The sequence below is a fragment of the Paramormyrops kingsleyae genome, chromosome 6 (assembly GCF_048594095.1).
Source record: "Paramormyrops kingsleyae isolate MSU_618 chromosome 6, PKINGS_0.4, whole genome shotgun sequence".
In the NCBI taxonomy this organism is placed as follows: Eukaryota; Metazoa; Chordata; class Actinopteri; order Osteoglossiformes; family Mormyridae; genus Paramormyrops; species Paramormyrops kingsleyae.
Window position 1 is genome coordinate 32,467,293 of NC_132802.1, and position 18,423 is coordinate 32,485,715.

An 18,423-nucleotide genomic window follows, 5' to 3' on the forward strand; every position below is an offset into this window, starting at 1 on the left:
TTGCTACTGAGCCTGGTTTCATAAAGAATCGCAGCTCCTATACAACCTTAATATTTAATTTTTATTGATTATTCATATGATAGGTGCACAGTACTTAACCGAACAATGCGGGTTTGATTTATGGAGAATGCTGAGTTTGTTTAAACCTGATAACTATTAGAGTATCCAGTTAGCTATAATTGCACGGTAGGTGGTAGCACTGAGCAAATAGATGTAAGCGCTTGTAACCGATAAGCGTAGAGGAAGAATCCAAGCCGAAAGGTTAGGAAGTATAGGAAGGGTTTGTTTGTAAGTAGCTGTAACTATGGAAACGGCATCTAGGCATCTGTAGGTAACAAACGCTAACATTACGAATAGCAAAGCTTTGCTTGGCGTAGCTCATTTAGTAATTATGCTTAAGATTTGAAGGTGGATATTAGCCGCTTAGCTATCTATTTAATGATGGACCAGTACAGTATTTTGGGGAGGATTGGAGAAGGAGCCCATGGAATTGTTTTTAAAGCGAAGCACATCGAGGTAACGAATACAATTATACATTGACAAATTACCTGCGAAAGTTAAGGTCACCAGCAACACGGCGCTTGAGCGATCCTCCTTAAATCCCCTGTCTCTTAGCTAATGTAACCGTACTAGCGCTGCTTTTGCTGCGATCCTGTTGCTTTAGAGCGCTAAAATGAGGACTCAAAAAAGCAGGGAGATGTTTTCCGTCTCATAGCAGTTGTGAAGTAACGCCGTGTTACATCTTCCCGAAACGTTAGCGTAATGAAGCAAAAGTTGGCTGGCAGTATAGAAAGGATTCAAAATGCTTATTGTGATTTGTACTGGAACAAGTACTGAGTACAATTAAATTGCCGTATTGCTAAAATGTTTTGGATTTAACTGTATGCTTTCAAAACGTAATAATCAAGGCGTCATGTTTTTAAACCCTTGAATAATTTGCCTAGCTAAGACCATTATAATGGCTAATCCAATACAGTACTAAATCAAACGTACCATTCATATGGTTCGCATATTCATCATAAGAAAAATAAATTAAGGTTCCTAGTGAATTAAATGAAAAAAATATTTTAAAATGGCTGCATTTCACAGAGAGTTAAATATGTTTCTCCTATCTTGAGGCAAAGTAGACTCAAGGAAAAAGATAACTTTTTAAGTTTTTCTGTAGACAGGAGAGACTGTAGCCCTGAAGAAAGTGGCCCTTCGAAAGCTTGAAGATGGAATCCCTAACCAGGCTCTCCGTGAGATCAAGGCTTTGCAAGAAATTGAAGACAACCAATATGTGAATCTTTATTCCAATTCGAAGAAATATTTATTACGTAAAGCAAGTTATTTCATGTAAAGGGTAGTTTTGGTCAACCTGGTTTTCCTTCTTCCCTCTCAGGTGGTCAAGCTGAAAAATGTGTTCCCTCACGGCACAGGCTTTGTCTTAGTATTTGAGTACATGCTGTCAGACCTTTCTGAGGTCATACGTAACTCCCAGCAACCCCTCACTGAGTCCCAGGTCAAAGGTTATATGCTGATGCTTCTGAAGGGGGTGGCTTTTTGCCATGAAAATTCTATCATGCACCGGGTGAGACTAACTCTGAAATGTTATTTTTATACATGTTTTAAATTTATTTACCTAATGCATTAATTATGCCTGTGTTTTATTTGTTTATTTAACAATATTAAGTCAGGCACTGGGTGGCATGGTGGTGCAGTGGTTAGCACTGTTGCCTCACACCTCTAGGACCAAGGTTCCAGCCTTTGCCATCGCTACATGTGTACGGAGTTTGCATGTTCTCCCCATGGTATAGTGGGGTTTCCTCAAGGTACTCTGGTTTCCCCCACAGTCCAAAAACATGGTGAGGCTAATCGGAGTTACCAAATTGCCTGTGTGTGTGCCCTGCAATTGGTTGGTGCCCCATCCTGAGTTGTTCCCTCCCTTACGCCCATAACTTCTGTGATAGGCTTCAGACCACCCACAACCCTGAGTAGGACAAGTGCTTTCAGAAATGGATGGATGGAATTCGGGTACATAAACAAAATTTGAGTGCCTTAATAGGACTCATAGGTCTTTTGGGTTGTGAAGTAAGCCTTTTGTGCCATGGTACAGTACAGACCGATCACACTAGTCAAATAAGCTGAACTTGAGGGGTCAAACGTGCTCAAGCATGGTACACGTCACCTAGTATAAGTACAGCCTAAGAGGCCTTCTCCTTGCAGGATCTGAAACCAGCTAACCTTCTCATCAGTTCCACTGGCCACCTCAAGATTGCAGACTTTGGCCTAGCCAGACTCTTCTCCAATGACAGCGAGCGGCTCTACAGTCACCAGGTGGCCACCAGGTACACAAGCACCATGGGTTAGGGGAGCTTTGCCTGCTAGTTGATATTTTGTCTTCATGCGCGATGCTATATTTTTAATGGATAATGAGTTACAATCTCTTTAAAAACAACATTATTTGTATGATCCTGCCAAACAACAGGATATGCAAAATATATGACAAAACTTGTCAATTGTCTGGAAGTGTATGTGTATTTTTTACGGTCGCATATAAATACCCCTATTAAAGAAACAGAGCTGATTCCCATCCTTCCCCTGTTCCTCAGATGGTACCGAGCACCGGAGCTCCTCTACGGTGCCCGGAAGTACGATGAGGGTGTGGATCTCTGGTATGTTCCTGCAGTCCTGCCTATAAAATAAGCCTTGGAGTCTATTGTGATGTTTCTTGACCTCTAGTTAGCAATAAGATGAGGAGCAGAGAGCAGAATTGACACGGAATGAAAGGAGACTGTATGAGATGGAGCCGTATCTGTTGATATTAGGTACTATGTGGTAAACAAATGTTAGGGGATGATCCGCTTGTTCTTTCACTTAGTTTTATGGACTTTATATACTGTACTTTTATTTTTTAGGTCAGATAATTTCATAAGAATGGCCTCATGACTTGTAAGTGAAAGTAGGAGCATTATTTGCTCTCTATGCTGCAGCAGGGGGTGACAGTGCACTTACCCTGACCCTGTGAGTCACTGGCAAATACCTGCGAGAATCACAAATTTGAATTTATTTGAACGAAGCATATATTCAAAACCCCAACTATGTGTCTACAGGTGTATGTAAAAGTTTGACTTGATTCAGCCAGTTCCTTAGTGAGAAGAAGTTAATGTAACCTCTGCAGGGTCCAAAATTCAAAGTACTTTTGCTATTTTAATTTGCTGACTTTAAGCGATTGGGGGGGGATAGTAGATAGAACATGTGGAAAAGTTTGGCCACCCGTCCTGCTGATTCACACTTCCTTGGTTGAATAAATACTCTGACCCCTCTAACCTCTTAGGATGTTGCACCTTCTCTCAGCGACCATCGGCCCCAACAAGCAGCTGGCTGAAGCCTTGAAAATAAAGATAACTGACTGTTGCAAAACAGGGGAAGTTAAAAAGATTTAATTGCTTCCAGCATGGAATATGCATTGTTAGAAACATCGTTAAAAATGGAATTTAAGGGGAACTGTTGAAATTAAAGCTGAATCTGAAACACCTAAAACATTTCACAGAAATTCACATAAATTGGTCAGACATATAATTTAAGTATTAAATATGCAAAATACTTGCGTAACGTGACTCTAGCTAACAGGTCTTAGTGTTGCCTACTGAAAACATATGTGCATGAAACAGGTATTCCTTAAAGTCTGTTTTAAGTGGACAAAACACTGGAACCTTTTAAAACAAAGTACTAACTAAGGAAAAATTTTACTTGTTCATCATAACCATCGCATAGCATGTTATGCATAACCATTGTATAGCATATAGTATGGTGTGAATGGAAGGAAGAATGGATTCAATTTAATACCCAGAAGTCTTCAAAAACAATGTCCCAAAGTCACTGAAAAAATTTAAGTAGAAAGATTATCTGAAACCCATCAAGAGCGTCAATGAAGTAAATCTGCAGCACATACAGGATGATCCAAGAATCTTTCTTGGCTAGAAAAGTTATTCAAGGAAGAGTGCAAAAAAAAATCTTAAGGTAAAAATAAAGACTTTTCTTGGATACTAGAACGATTTTGAAGCTGTAATATCTGCCTAAGGCAGTGATACAAAGTGATTAATACTGATTAATGGGGTGTCTACAATATTGTACATGTTACATATCTATCATTTTATTTCTTTTTCAATCTTTAAATTCAGTGGCACATTGGGTAACACTGTCATCTCACCTCCCTGGCTGTGGGATTGAGAGTTTGCATGTTCTGCTGGTGCCATGTTGGATTACACCTGGTATTTTCTGTTTCCTCCCGCAGTCCCGAGGCATGCAGTTAGTCTAACTGACACATCAAGGTTGCCCCTAGTGAATGATTGTGTGCGTATGTGTGGTCTGTGATGGCCTGGGGTCCCCTCCAGGCTGCACCCCAGCCTTGTGTCCTGGCTGCCTGGGATTGGCTCCAGGCCCCCACAACCCTGACCAGGATAAGGGGTTAGAACATTGTTGGGTGGAAATAGCAGCTGTGCATTAAAAGCTGCAGATGTAAGTCGCGCTTCAGCTTGGATGGTGCAGAACTTATATTAAGTTCCTCTTTCTTTGACATTAAAAGAAATGTATAGTTTGACCAGTTACAGTCATATTTTTGCTTACATCTATATGTGCATTTCATTACTAATCCCAGTCCTGTATTGTGTACACCAGGGCAGTGGGCTGCATTTTTGGCGAGCTGCTGAATAACTCCCCTTTGTTCCCTGGTGAGAATGACATCGAGCAGCTCTGTTGTGTACTGAGGGTTCTTGGAACGCCCAACCAACATGTCTGGCCGGTGAGCTTCAGTTGCCGCGATGCACCACACCATTGTCTGCTGCAGCATTGGAGAGAACGGGGAGGGGAGCCTGCTCTGGCTAGATCTGCCCCAGTTCATTGTGGAGTTATAGAGCCTAGAAATATTCTAAATCTAAGTAAGGTTCTTGCTTTCCTGGCGCAGGAGATTACAGAGCTGCCAGATTACAACAAGATCACCTTCAAAGAAAACCCTCCCATTCCACTGGAGGAGATTGTGCCTGACACTTCGGCTCAGGCTGTGGACCTGCTTAAGAAGTTTTTGGTCTATCCCTCCAAACAGCGCATCAGAGCGAGCCAGGTCAGCCATCAGCTTGGGTTCTAAAGGGTATATTTGGAGAGCTGTGTGGAGAACAGGGTGTTGTCTGGTTGATGATGTCGGAATGATTTATTGTCATCGTGTGTTCTGGGCCAGCGCGATCACTCGGTGATTAGCCTTGCACCGTCGCCCCCCTCTACGTATGTGGAGGTCACACGTTCTCCCCGTGTTGTCATGGGATTTCCTCCAGGTTCTCAGAGTTCTCCCAACAGTCCAAATACATGCTGAATTGGAGGTGAATTGGAGTTAGAGGTGTGAGTGTGCCCTGCGATGGGTTGGCACCCCATTCTGGATTATTCCCTGCCTTGCACCCATAACTTCCAGGATAGGCTTATCCAGTTGCGATTAGTAACTTATTAATGTAAGTTCCTGAAACTGACCAAAACAGCCCTGTTTTCTTGTCATTTTCCAGGCTCTCCTCCACCCTTACTTCTTCACAGATCCATTGCCTGCCCACCACTCTGAGCTTCCTATTCCTCAGCATGGGGGGAATCGCTGTCGCCAGCGCCTGCAGCCCCCCCATGAGTTTTCTGTGGACCGGCCTCTTCATGAGAGTTTGATAGATCCTGGACTCCTCCAAGGTCATGCATGGGGGTATTTCTGACCCCTCCCACCCACCAGTATTTATTTCTAAATTTATTATTATTATTGTTGTTGTTATTTACATTTTAATATATACTGTAGATAGAAGTGATTGCCTACTAAGATTTCCCTTCACATTTTACTGACAGCAATTTTATTTCAAACAAGATATTTATTGGATGTATGCTTATTTTTTCATGTTTCAAACTCGGGTGACTTATGTTCTTATTTATCAGTGATCCACCTCGGTTGTAGAATGTCCGACCGTCATCAGTGTGTCACCAGTAAAATCACTAATAAAAAAGAACCATTCAAGTTCAGATGGCGATTAATATGTATGTGATCTTATTGCATATTTGACAGAACGATGGCTGTAATCACCAGAGAAGTTTGAGCGTGGTGTTTCAGAGACTCTTTCGGAACATTCTTATTTCAGGTTCCCCACAGACACGACTGTAGAAGCTTGGCACTGTCTCTTGTTTTGAATGTGCTGGCACTCTCCACACTACAGTGGATCAGTGACAGTGGTCACTTTTTTTTTTTTTTCTTTACTCTTAAATGGCTTAGTGATCACTCCACTGTAATTACTCTAACTATGTCAAGGCTGTCTATGAATCATCCACTGAAAAGACTGGTGGAGCATTCAGGAATGGGGATGTCCAGGAAAAGGTTCCATTGATATCTGGCTAGAGCAATATCTGACTGCTCTACCATGGGTGTCAGAGGATTGTTGATTCAGAGGGGCATTATTTTCCATCCCCATAAACCCAGAGCTTTCTGGGACCTTTTCTACCTTGATGAAAGGGCAGTTTCTTGTCTTCACAGTATTACCACACATAGAGATAGCAGTCTAGCCTGTGAGCATGGCTCAATGCTAGGGGAGGTTTGAGTGTGTCGTGATGTTTTCAGACCTGAGAGACTAAACCATTTTCCTTTTTTTGGTCAGTGGGATGACTTAGGGCTGCGTCTGTCTGTGTGTGGCTGTTAAGGGTGTGGAAGCAAAGACCGTTACAACAGAATTCCCCCCCCACACACTCTGTCCTGTTATTGCTAATGAATGTTTACTGAAGTTCAAAGGGTTTTTCTTTGCAGCACTTAACTGTTGGGGGGGGGGGGGGTTACAGTTTTGAGGTCCATCATAGATCCTTAATTTTGAACTTGCATAGAGATAAAACTGGCGATGACTCCAGGGAGCACAGAGGTAACACTCTTACAAGAGCTGGGATTTGGAACCTGGCTGTTAGGGTCCAAATCAACATATCAGGATCTGGAGTTCATGGCGACAGATTAATGTTGTGAAATTTTTCATAAATTTTGTATGCATATCCAAAAAGATAAGTGTTGGAATGTATGCCAAAATATCCATTATGACACAGTATTAAAACTTTAGGTTCTAAGTTGGTGTGTGTCTATTGCATTTTTTTCTTGTGTGTGGCTTTTTTTGGTTTTGCACCCGGGTGTGTTCAGTCATGTCAAAAGGCTTAGCAGGTTGTGCGCAACAGAGATAAGACACATTCACAGAAGCCTCGTTCTGGGGAACTTGAAGCCAAGACACTCTGCTGGCATCATATTCTGCATTGTACCAGTCTGCTGCAAGCACTTTCATACATTTTCTAAGGCCTGTGTGTCTTTCCTGCCGTGTCCCCACCATTCCAACAGCAATAAAACTGTCAATGATTCAAATCATAAAATTCAAATGAATTTCTTAGGGTAGCTGAACTATGGCCATTTACCAGTGCACCAGCACAATGGGGAGTGATTATTCTGTGGAATTGCTTTGGTTACTCTGGGATAACACCATTATAGACTATAATCATTTTGGGAATTTTGGCAAAGAAAGTATATAGTGGAGCTTAATTCTGACGCACAAGGACTTCCTGCCACACAGAAATGGGCTCTGAGAGAAACCCCATCCATCTAGGCCAGTGTTTCCCATTCCAGTCCTCAGGGACCCACAAACAGTCCACGTTTTTGCTCCCTGCCAGCTTCCGGTAGGGAGCTATTCCAATCACAGGCCTTATGCAGAATGACACGAAGTAGAGGATGCATTTTGTCTGTGTTTATAATTATTCACATGCAGGATTTCCACACCAACAGTGGTCGCTATACACTGGCTCTTGTGGTTAATGGTTATCAGACATGTCTATCTGTGTTTTGACTCAAGACTCTGTCCTCTCCTACACTGTCTGGGAAAAAACACATGTAGTATCTCCAAAGTTTTGGAGACTTTTTATGACTTAATCTGTCGAGCAGCACCTCCCATTTTTCAGGAGATGCTTTGGCTTGACTGACCCAGCTTTCTGCCCAGTGGTGAGCTTCCTCTGTCTTCTCGTACATTGTTGTGCATCACCCTAGGTCTTACACGTCTGTATCTGTGTTCCCACATGGAATCTCCTGTGTAGCCTGTGCATGTCTGCTTTCCCCTTTTGGTGTGCACCTCTTGGTGTCTGAGCACATGCTTTACCCAGAGTTCCTTTGTGCATGTTGCTGGCAGGGCTCTGTTAATGTGAGTACACCCAGTGACAGCAGCAGCTGGCCCGCTCCCTTAATTCTGATAACCTCTTATCAGAGCATTGCAGCCTCATGCCCAGCTAGAGCACCCTTCTCTCAGGCCCAACTGTACATTGGCCTGTCCCGCCCCTGTACCCCCCCACGGAACCCCCTGAGGGTCTCATGCGACATCCTTAATCCTTTAGTCATCCACTTTTCCCCCATTACACGTTCTAATGCAGTCCTCCAGTAGCCTTGCATTGTTGAAAAGCTGACCAGGAAGTCCTTTAAAAGCTATCTTCACACATGCAAAAGCTGATAGATTTGGTTGCTCCAGTTACTATTAATAAAGGCATTATTGTTGGTATCATTGTTATGATCGTTTTGCAACACTTTGTCTTGTGTGGCACTGATTTAGAGCTTTTTTTTTTTAATAAAACCAACATGTCATTTGAAAACCGTGTCAGAGGTTTGTTACTTTGAAATTTATGGTCACTCTTCAATAAAAATAAGTTTGATGAATGTTCTTTATAATTAAATATATAATGAGATATTACAAGGCATAACAGGTTAGTTTCAATTTCATAGTTGAGTAAGTGCTGAATGTAAATGGAATGATAATGCCAAATGTGTTTGAATGAGAGCGAGTAAAATCAATAGTTTATAATCCATTTCACAAAGGTAACTGACATCAGCTTCATACTAAGCATAATGAACGGGGGCAGAGATAGAGCTCATTTCTATTGACAGTTCTGAACTGTCATAATTATTCAGAAAAATGGTAAAATGTAAGTATCACTGGTTATATAGCATGCAGTGAAGTAATTTGGATGTCAGTGCAACCGCAGCTGCTGGCATTTCAGTTTTTAAATCCAACCACTGTTCTTACTTTCCTCCAAAGCTGAAAATGAACAAAGGGGATGGGGAGGTATGTGGGGGGAGTGCTTTGCCTAACAAATTTGCCCCCTTCTCTCCGCTAGCTGAGTCAGTACGTCCGTATCTTTCTTGATTGCTGCATTTGTTCCGATTTGCATTACTGTTCCGAGCTCAACTGCTGAATGGTGCTGCATCTTTGCATTTTCACTGGCTTTGTTCAGTCACCCCACCTCTTGCTTTACCTGGATGAGTGGGTGAGCTTGTGTAGGCCAGGGGATTTGTGTGTATTTGTATGTGTATCTTATACATAAATCTGTTTGTAACAATGCCAAAATCCTAAGCCTTTTTAATCATTTTTCGGTTATTTATATGATTTAGCCACCAAGGATAAGGAACACACATTTCATGTGAGTTTTAGAATAAAGATATTTGACCGTAACGGTAAAATGAACACACTCAGGCTTGTTGTGTTGCATTGTGATCAAAGTACATTAAAAAATATGTTACTCTTATTTAACTGTTCTGCAATAATAAAGGTGGTTTGTCCGAAAAACTGAAATTAAAATAATTTTTGTTATGGAATTATGTTTCCCCTTTCATAATTTCCAAAGTAAAAGACAAAAGTGCTTCCTGTCTCTAGGCCCTGGGGGGAGCAGAGCCCCCGCTGTCAGTAGGAGCGCTATCAGCCTGCTGAGTATCTAGTTTTTCACTGATTGCAAATAATTGTAAATTACAGAATTTCTTTAAATAATTTTCTTATTTAGCTAATGATACGCAGTACCTAGAACAGCCTGGCATGTGTGGACTTAGTGTATGAATGAAACCCAGCTTTAAACCACACTTCAAATGAAAAACACACTTTTTTTGTTTGACCACCAGCTCAGTGAGAAACCATGAGCAAATGTCAATTGTTCCAATGGTGAATATGACACAATTAAAATACAATATGAAAGTTTTCCGGTAAGTTATTCATGTGTTGTTTTCAATATGTGAAGAAAATCCTAAAAATGTTATACATGAAAAATAGTGAGGCTCTATAGAAGTCCTATTATATTCAGTTTATATTTTACATTTGCAGTTTGAGTTCCTAAATGTTGATGCTGCCACACACACAGACACACGCGCTGACTTCTGTGCAGCAGCAGAGGAGTGTCAGAGGGTGTGTCCTCTAGTGTTCTTCTGTCGGTATAACCTACTGCCCTAGAGTTTAATCACTCTTCTGGAGAGTGCCCTACATGCTTCCCCTGTTCCACACGGTCTGCAGCCTCATCCCTGCATGACTTGGGGCACCACACTGCTGCCACAGGGTCACGAGAGACGATCCACAAGTTCACAGTGCACACCAGGCTGGTAAGCATCAATTAATAATGCCTCCTGTATTGCATAATATTTTGATTGAATTTGAGATAGATATGGCCAAATATCACCACAATGATGTGAACCTTAAATGCTACACTTAAAACAATTGCTTTCTTGTTTACTTACTATTTAACATTTCTATGTGCAGTTTTAGTATCATTTCGACAAAAGCCATAAAACATTTAATTTAATGTGACAGAACTTCTGAGTGCACAGTTTTGGCTGCTGTCAGAAGCATTGGCCATACTATTGGAATCACAAGAGCCTTGAAATTGCGGGAAAAGGGTTATTGTAATGAGTTCAAAATGCTGCTGTGTTTCAGTTTGCTAGACATACTAGTTTACATGAACAATAAATGGTAATATTTATTATTAAAATATAAGAAAAAATAATTATTAGTAAATTATTTGTGTACTTTTGGCTGCCAAACAATTTGCGTTTTGCTTCATTCGGATATGGTTTGGACCCAGACCATCATTCAGAAACAAATAGGACGTGATGGTGAGCTGAAGTGTTTGTGACACAGGCTCCTGTGGCCTGTCATCCTCGTGAGCTCCAGTGCAGTTTGCTTTCTACGTTTGAGGGGAGTATTGAGTTTGCAACTCCCACCCAGACTGCCTGTTTCTGCGGCATCATGCAGTCGACATATCCTCACATTCATAGGAATGAGGGCTTACAGTAGCACTGCTGTTTCTACCTTTTACCATATTATTCGGATTCCAAGAATCCTGGAGAGTATTTGTGAAGCTGTGGTTGTGACAGTGGAATTTAATGCCTATTGAACATTAAAACTGAGTCAGGTGATGAGGCTTCTTGAGGTCCACTGTCCTGCCTCCTCACCCACAAGCCTGTGGATATTCCGCTGCTCCGTGTAACTGGCAGGGCAGAGTCCCATTCATTCTGTGCTCACACTGAGGCGTCACATGACATCACCTGCACCCAACACTCCTGCTGCTCCACCCCTGGCTGTGACTGGCCTCAGATATCAGGAGCTGCAGAAACCGCGCAAAGAGCTGCGTCATTTTGCATATCAGATACGGATGTGTGTGTGGATATCCTTCACTGTTTACTACCAGCAAGATGCCTGAGAACATTTTAGAAATAACTATTATTATGATAAATTATTGTTGTTGTTATCCTTTGATGACCTCACAGTACTCTCGAAGGTGATTAAGTTATCCAAGCAGCTGGAAATGCTCAATAAGGCTGATTAATAAATGGAAGATTTCCTCCTGGGACTCGAACAAACAGCCTATAAGTTGTGCCATTTCTGCCATGTGGGCTACATACACGTTAGGGCATTGTACTTCAGGCAGTAACAATTCAGAGGAGATTAATATCACCCTTGTTTCAAGGAAAAATGATCCCCCCCCCACAGCATGAAATTATACAAAGATGTAAAACAACAGGCGCGTTTTGTTAGCTGGGCTGACTTCAAAACTCAGAATCTCAGGTAAAGCAATGAACAATAAGAGTAAAGAGTCACAAGCGAAAAATATATAAAATGTATTGTTAATAAGTGGGTTATAGTAGGGCATATTTTTATGTAACCTAAAATTTCAAATTAGAAATATATAGATTTAGCAGCAGTTTAGTAGAATTTTTTGTACTAACCAGTGTCCAAGATGGCCAAAAGCATTTAAATTTATCAAGTCATAAACTTGATAAATACAAAATTTTTAAGTACTATGTGAGCAAATGTTAAGGCCATTGTAACTTTTGTTAAAGAAATTTCGCCATCATCATAAAAAGAGAATCAAGATTTCATGCATTTCAAGTAAATAAGCCAAGATGTCATTACAGGCACCAGAACACCACAAGATTTTTGTTTGAGCGCCAATCTGGATACAAATCAGGTAGCAGTGAAGTATAGCATGATTAAGATGAATTGTCTGGGTCTTTTGCATGTTCCTCTTTTATATAGCAGACAGGATGTTAAGTTGGGGGTGTCTACTTCCTCATTTGTGGAAAAGGCCATTTACATGCTTACCCCAAGAAAGCAGTGGAGATCATGAGAAATATAGCCCAGATAAGATTAATCAGAAATAAGGTGAAGTTAAAATGTTGTCTTGGCCAACTGCATTTCAACGATAACTTGACAAGACCAATCACCAAATGGGACACAATATTATTACCGACGCACACATGTAGGTAATCGTCACATAGTTAGCCTACTGAGACTTCACATGAATCTATCTGCTAAGTATTTATTAAGCATAGGGTCCCGGAGGAACCAGTCCTATGCAGAACTGGGTACGAGACATGGCTTCAGGCTTGCTGGGATGCCAGGCCACCACAAAGCACATACACACCTTTAATCAAGCAATTTCAGAGATACCAGTTAGCCAGTCTTCAAGAGGAAAGAAGAGCCCCAGCAGGAACCCATAATCTCCACATATGCAACTTTGGCAGCATGAGGCAACACCGTTTCCAATGGAGACACCATACTGCGCCAATCGTTAGGGACATACATCATTTACTCCTTATGTCCATTTAAAATAAGGAAACTCCAGAACTTAAACATTTTCAAAGATTCTGAAGGGCTGCAGCATTTTGTTACACTTCAACGAGGGACTATACTAGAGCGAAACTAAAGCACCGGATAAGAGGGAATTCTACAAGCCCGTCATAGCCTGGCACAATGAGCCATGGATCTGGGCAAGGGGACAGTGTCCTCAGTACAGAAACTGGGATCCGGTTTGCTGTGAAGGCACATTTCACTTGTGAGTAATTTCCCATCTCTTAACAGATACATATTTAGGTCCTCAGCAGTGCTTCATTACCAGTTCACAAGAAGCCTGAAAGAAATCAAACTATTTGTTATGGCTCAGTGTTGAATGTGCAGACATATCTCAGCTTAGCATTGGAATAGTGTCAAGTGTAGCTGAACACATTATGTCTAGTTTGAACAAATTTATACTATGAAAGCACAATTTATACTGACCAGGGCTGCCCAATCTCGCTCCTGGATGCTGAGGTGCAGCCTACAGCTGATACAGAAAATCAGGCCCTTCAGTAGAATCTCAGTACTGGAGCCAGCTATGTTGAAGCTATGCTGACTCTAATACTGAGATTCTACTGAAGGGCTTGATTATCTCAGTCAAAATCAGTGGGTTTACTTCCATGATCAGCATGTCAAAGGCTGTGCTTATTTATCAAGAGAAATGATGCCAATGATGGTTTTACTTGTGTGAACTGTTTTAGTTTAGGAACTGAACTTTGGACCTTTTCAGGTACATTGAACTTTGGATCATTTGAATAGAATAACATTTTTGAATAATTATACTGAAATAAGTCACTTTCATGAGAGCAAATCAGTACTGTAACACATTGATCCCTTCTTGGCTTCACAGGTGTTAGGCTGTAGGACTGATGGGTCTGTTGTATATTGTGTTGTCAGTCCCATTCTTGCATTACTGTACTTGTAGGGACAGATCATCCAGCTCCAGCTCAAACTCTTCCTACTCAGTCCAAACCAAGTAACTCCTCCGCCATGATGGATGAATCCACAGAGCAGTCCCGCTGGGTGTCCCCAGGCCTGATCAGCTCCGAGGCCATGGCCAGCTTCTCCTCCGAGTCAGGCTTGCTACCTCAAGGAGAGGAGGGCGAGTCCCTGTACTCCAGCACTGAGGTGGACTTCATGGGGATGCCGTCCTACTTCTCCAGCCCTGGGCAAAGTCGCGCTGTCCCCACCTACAGGCACAGCCCCGGTCAGCTTCCCGGGCACCTCACACCCCCAGTACACTTACCTGAGTTTTTCCATAGATCTCAGTTACATCTTTTGATCACACATGTACAGATAATCTGAGAACTGTGTAACAGCATCAACATTTCAGGTCGTTCACCCATAAAACCCATGTGAGTTGAATGTTGCACCTTTGCTCTCAGTCCGCCAGGTGTACTCCTCATCCCTCCTGAACAACATGCAATGGCTGGACGGCTCCGCCCCCCACACTCTCAGCTCCCCCTACACCCCTGCGTCTTCATCCTGGCCCAGCAGTCCCTACGGCAAGACTCTGCACCCCCACGCCTCCTCATTGTACCCACTCACCCCCAGCTCCTCATTCACCTCCCCCAGGGATGGGATTCCCTCTCCAGGGCATGATAGCAAGGAGAACCTGCAGGAGGCTCTGAAGGGTGAGCGGTCGAGTCCCCTGGAGGGAGCAGCCAGCAGCTTTCTGACGCTGGGCTCAGCGGGGGGGGGCATGTATAGTCACTCTCCCCACTCCAATTCCCACGTGCTGGGGCACTACAGCACGTACACGGCGACACCACAGGACTTCAGTACAGCTGGGCTCTTTCCCTCCACGGGGGGGCTGTTGGCCTCTCCTTACTCCCCCAAACTGCGGAACAAGATGAGGCTGTCGCCACCTGGTGAGGAACTGTCACTGCACCTTCAGTCACCACCCTCTCGGTCACACATGCAGTTGCACACAGCTGTGGCTCAAAGCCTCACCAACTGTGCCTCTTCCGGCATCTTATGCAGCACCTTACTGCAGCCTTATAGAAAGAGCAGTGAAATATATGGAATGGACAATGACATTATTAGGGGATGTAGATGGTTGCATAGTGTCATTATTTAACCACTAATCAACTCACCTTAGGGGTTAAGCACGTGTACGTAGGTAAATACTATTACGTTAATCTGCAGTTTACCAACACGGAGTTGTGTGAATGACTGTCTTTTGCGGCAGAGATGTGCCCAGCGGAGTGGCATGTGACTGACCCCGTCACCCCCATGTGTCTGATGACAGAGGCCAGGGAATGCGTCAACTGCGGAGCTACCACCACCCCTCTGTGGCGCCGGGATGGAACGGGCCATTACCTTTGCAATGCCTGTGGGCTCTATCACAAGATGAATGGCCAGAACCGACCTCTGATCCGGCCCAAGAAGAGACTGGTACACTATACTCTTCTTTGGGGTTTTACTCTGCTCTGATACTTATTAAATATGACATCTTGGATGTAAGAGGTTATAAGAAACGTCTTGAGCTATTGGGGGTTTTGTTGATGATGATGCGGTGACCTCACTAGTGCCTCCCCACGCGTCAGATCGTCAGCAAGCGGGCCGGAACGCAGTGTGCCAACTGCCACACCAGCACCACCACACTGTGGAGGCGTAACAGCAGCGGGGAGCCTGTGTGCAACGCCTGCGGCCTTTATTTCAAGCTGCACAACGTGAGTTCCAGGCTGACCACGTCCATTTCAGCGAACAGGCTGGTAAATGGTAGCTGGGGTCAGTGTTTTGGAGCTGGTGGAATCTGCATGACCTGAGCTGCCATCTAGCTGCCATCTCAAACACTGAAAGTGCAAGTGTCTTCAGCTGAATCCCCACTAACAGCGGCCTGAATCCCTTTGTCTGCTGCCCTTCAGGTGAACAGACCCCTCACCATGAAGAAAGACGGCATCCAGACACGGAACCGCAAGGTGTCCAATCGGAACAAAAAGGGCAAGAAGAGCGGAGGGGTGGAGCTTTACTGTGACGTGGCCCGGGGGCCCCCATCAGAGCCACACATGGGCTCATACTCTCTGGCTTCTGGGTCCCTGCTCTCCTACAGCCACCCCTCCCACCTGATGCCTCCACCATCCTCCCTGCACCCCTCTGCCACAGGGGCCTACTCTTACCACCCAGCATCAGGAATGGTGCCGACACTGGTGTGAGCTGCAGTGCCATGGAATAAGGCAATTCAACACACACACACACACACACGCACGCACAAACGCACGCACGCACGCACACAGACACAGACACACACACACTCACACTCACACACACACACACTGAAGGCATGCCCAGATGCATGTTCAGTTACTTACAGATGGACTGATATGCTTTGCTGTAATTACGGGGTATGGATGCACAAATTAATATCTACCAAATGAATTATTCTGGACACTATACAATATATAAATATAAATATAAATATAAATATAAATATAAATATATATGAGTACTATTTTTAAAAATGGTGAAAACTTTTTCTATGGTTTGTATTTTGTGTAGAGGTGAGCATTGTAGATAATATTATAAACATGCTTTTGTGTTTTTTTATTCTGTTCAGATTTCACTCAAAACAATGAAGAACATAGAACATAATAAATTTACAAATGAGAGGAGGCCATTTGGCCCAACAAGCTCGTTTAGGGAGAACTCAACTAATAGCTCGAGTCAAAATCTTATCTAGCTCTGATGTAATGGAACCCAAGGTTTTAGCTTGCACTGCACTGACAGGAAGACTATTCCACACTGTTACTACATGCTGTGTAAAGAAGTTCTTTCTCAAATCCAGTTTAAAATGTTCTCCCACCAATTTCCACCTATGGCCACAAGTTCTTGTTCAAGAAATTGAAATCATGCAAAAAAGAATGCTAATAAATATATTTGTGAATGTCAATTGTATAGATATGTGATTAAAACTTCTTCAGGCCAGTAAGTTTATGGGCTCCAGGCAGGTCACTAGCAGCGTCAATCACTGGGCTGTGTGTCCCATTGTCAGGAGAAAAAAACCTCCGATGATTGGATTAAGTTCCCTTAAGCAATCGTTGTCCAGTCGCACATTTGTTTGAGAAACCCAGCCTCACTTCCTACAATTGGCAAGACTTCACCAGCAGCTACATGCACATCTTAAAACCGGAAGAACGAGACGTGGGCAAAGTCAAACATCACATGATGATTGCTGCTCATTTTTATACAAATAACTTAATCTATGTGTAAATGGCATTTAAATAGATGGGGCTACTTTTGCCATTGCGGTTGGGCTTCACTATAGTCCTATTGTCACTCGTGTCACTTGAACATAAGCATGTCTTTGTCTTATGCCACAGTACAGTCATTTGCAGCAAAAGTGTTTCTGGATTATTGGTTATGCAAATACAGAAGTTTCCATAAAACGCATGGAACGAAACCCTGTATTGTCCGTGCTCTTTAAGATTTTGTATTTAAATATCACTAAAAGTGCACTTGTTTAGCCTGGCATTTGCACTGGGAGCTCTCCAAAAGGTTGTGGTTGAGAAAGTGTTTGATGGAAAGGAAATAAATTAGTTGACTTTTTCATATTAGGATTTGTGTAAGTTCTCATTTGCCTGTTTAAAGTTGAGGAATGTTTTCCTCAGTTTATAGACACCTGATAACTCACAAACTGCCAAACTTTTTAAAATTATTAAAATAGATGCTACCTTATATTTTGAGCATATATCAGTGACATTAATTATGGTAGGATTTAACCATAATCTAAACTTCTGCTTAAGATCATTTAAATTATTTATACAGCCATCTCACTGATTTGCAGGTATTTCTACTAAAACTTAAAACACTGCCTTTAACTCAATATTCTTTTTTTTAAATTTCAGCTACAAAGAAATAAAATATTTTTGGTAATATTTCACCAAAAAAAATTTACTTTAAGACTCCATCCTCCCTGCAAATCCATCCATCTATCTATCCATCCATCCATCCATCCATCCATTCTCTGTAACCATTTATCCTATTCAGGGTCCCTGAAAATCCTGTGCTGGAAATTTGATTTGAATAATGTATCCTAAATATTTTGACTCTTGGGTAACAATAAATTTCAATGTAAGTTTTCCATAGTTTTGTCATAGTTACTTTGGACAAAAATATATTACCTATGACAGTTAATGTCCACGGTCGATTCAGTTTGTACACACATATCGTATGCAGGTTTGTTTGTTTTTTTATTTTGATATTTGATGGTGATGAAAACAGGCCTACTAATCTTAACTTTTTGGGAGATTATAAAGTATTTGTAAACTAAGGTAGGTCACACACAAGGTCTGTTTCAAAAATACATGGGTGTACTGGATGGTCGCTATAAATACTGGGGTCACTTTAGAAAGTTTTGAAATGGCTGACACCTTTTGACAGACATAACAGCATAATTCTACACCAACATAAAGACCATTTAAGCATCATTTTCTTTGACTGCCCAAGACTTTTGCATGGTGCTGTACTTCCCTGAAGTTGGATGACATCCTAT

General features: G+C 42.3%; 2 protein-coding genes across 4 annotated transcripts; both read left to right on the forward strand.

The window, feature by feature from the left end:
* Positions 1–208: 208 nt before the first annotated feature.
* cdk20 (cyclin dependent kinase 20) lies at positions 209–7,098 on the forward strand. Its single transcript, XM_023835911.2, has 8 exons — positions 209–516; positions 1,166–1,279; positions 1,382–1,570; positions 2,206–2,327; positions 2,592–2,654; positions 4,660–4,783; positions 4,946–5,101; positions 5,532–7,098. Exons 1-8 carry the CDS (start codon positions 439–441, stop codon positions 5,721–5,723), a joined length of 1,038 nt encoding a protein of 345 aa, XP_023691679.1. The 5' UTR covers positions 209–438; the 3' UTR covers positions 5,724–7,098.
* A 3,161-nt stretch (positions 7,099–10,259) lies between these two features.
* Positions 10,260–16,860, forward strand: gata1b (GATA binding protein 1b). 3 transcript variants are annotated; one of them, XM_023835827.2, is made up of 6 exons: positions 10,260–10,417; positions 13,827–14,136; positions 14,315–14,800; positions 15,121–15,326; positions 15,479–15,604; positions 15,800–16,860. In XM_023835827.2, the coding sequence occupies exons 2-6, from the start codon at positions 13,920–13,922 to the stop codon at positions 16,085–16,087; spliced, it is 1,323 nt and encodes a 440-aa protein (XP_023691595.1). In that variant the 5' UTR covers positions 10,260–10,417; positions 13,827–13,919; the 3' UTR covers positions 16,088–16,860. The 3 variants fall into 3 exon arrangements, with proteins under 3 accessions (XP_023691595.1, XP_023691594.1, XP_023691596.1); XM_023835826.2 differs by having other exon boundaries at positions 10,261–10,417; positions 13,855–14,136; XM_023835828.2 differs by having other exon boundaries at positions 10,261–10,417; positions 13,855–14,136; positions 15,181–15,326.
* The last annotated feature ends 1,563 nt before the right edge of the window (positions 16,861–18,423 follow it).

Excerpts from the sequence above, each read along its gene's own strand:
- gata1b (XM_023835827.2), top strand. The coding sequence starts at position 13,920 with ATGATGGATGAATCCACAGAGCAGTCCCGCTGGGTGTCCCCAGGCCTG. Across the intron at positions 14,137-14,314 it reads CACCTACAGGCACAGCCCCG|TCCGCCAGGTGTACTCCTCA; the intron begins GTCAGCTTCCCG and ends CTTTGCTCTCAG. Across the intron at positions 15,327-15,478 it reads TCCGGCCCAAGAAGAGACTG|ATCGTCAGCAAGCGGGCCGG; the intron begins GTACACTATACT and ends CCCACGCGTCAG.
- cdk20 (XM_023835911.2), top strand. The coding sequence starts at position 439 with ATGATGGACCAGTACAGTATTTTGGGGAGGATTGGAGAAGGAGCCCAT. Across the intron at positions 1,571-2,205 it reads AAAATTCTATCATGCACCGG|GATCTGAAACCAGCTAACCT; the intron begins GTGAGACTAACT and ends TTCTCCTTGCAG. Across the intron at positions 2,328-2,591 it reads AGTCACCAGGTGGCCACCAG|ATGGTACCGAGCACCGGAGC; the intron begins GTACACAAGCAC and ends CCTGTTCCTCAG.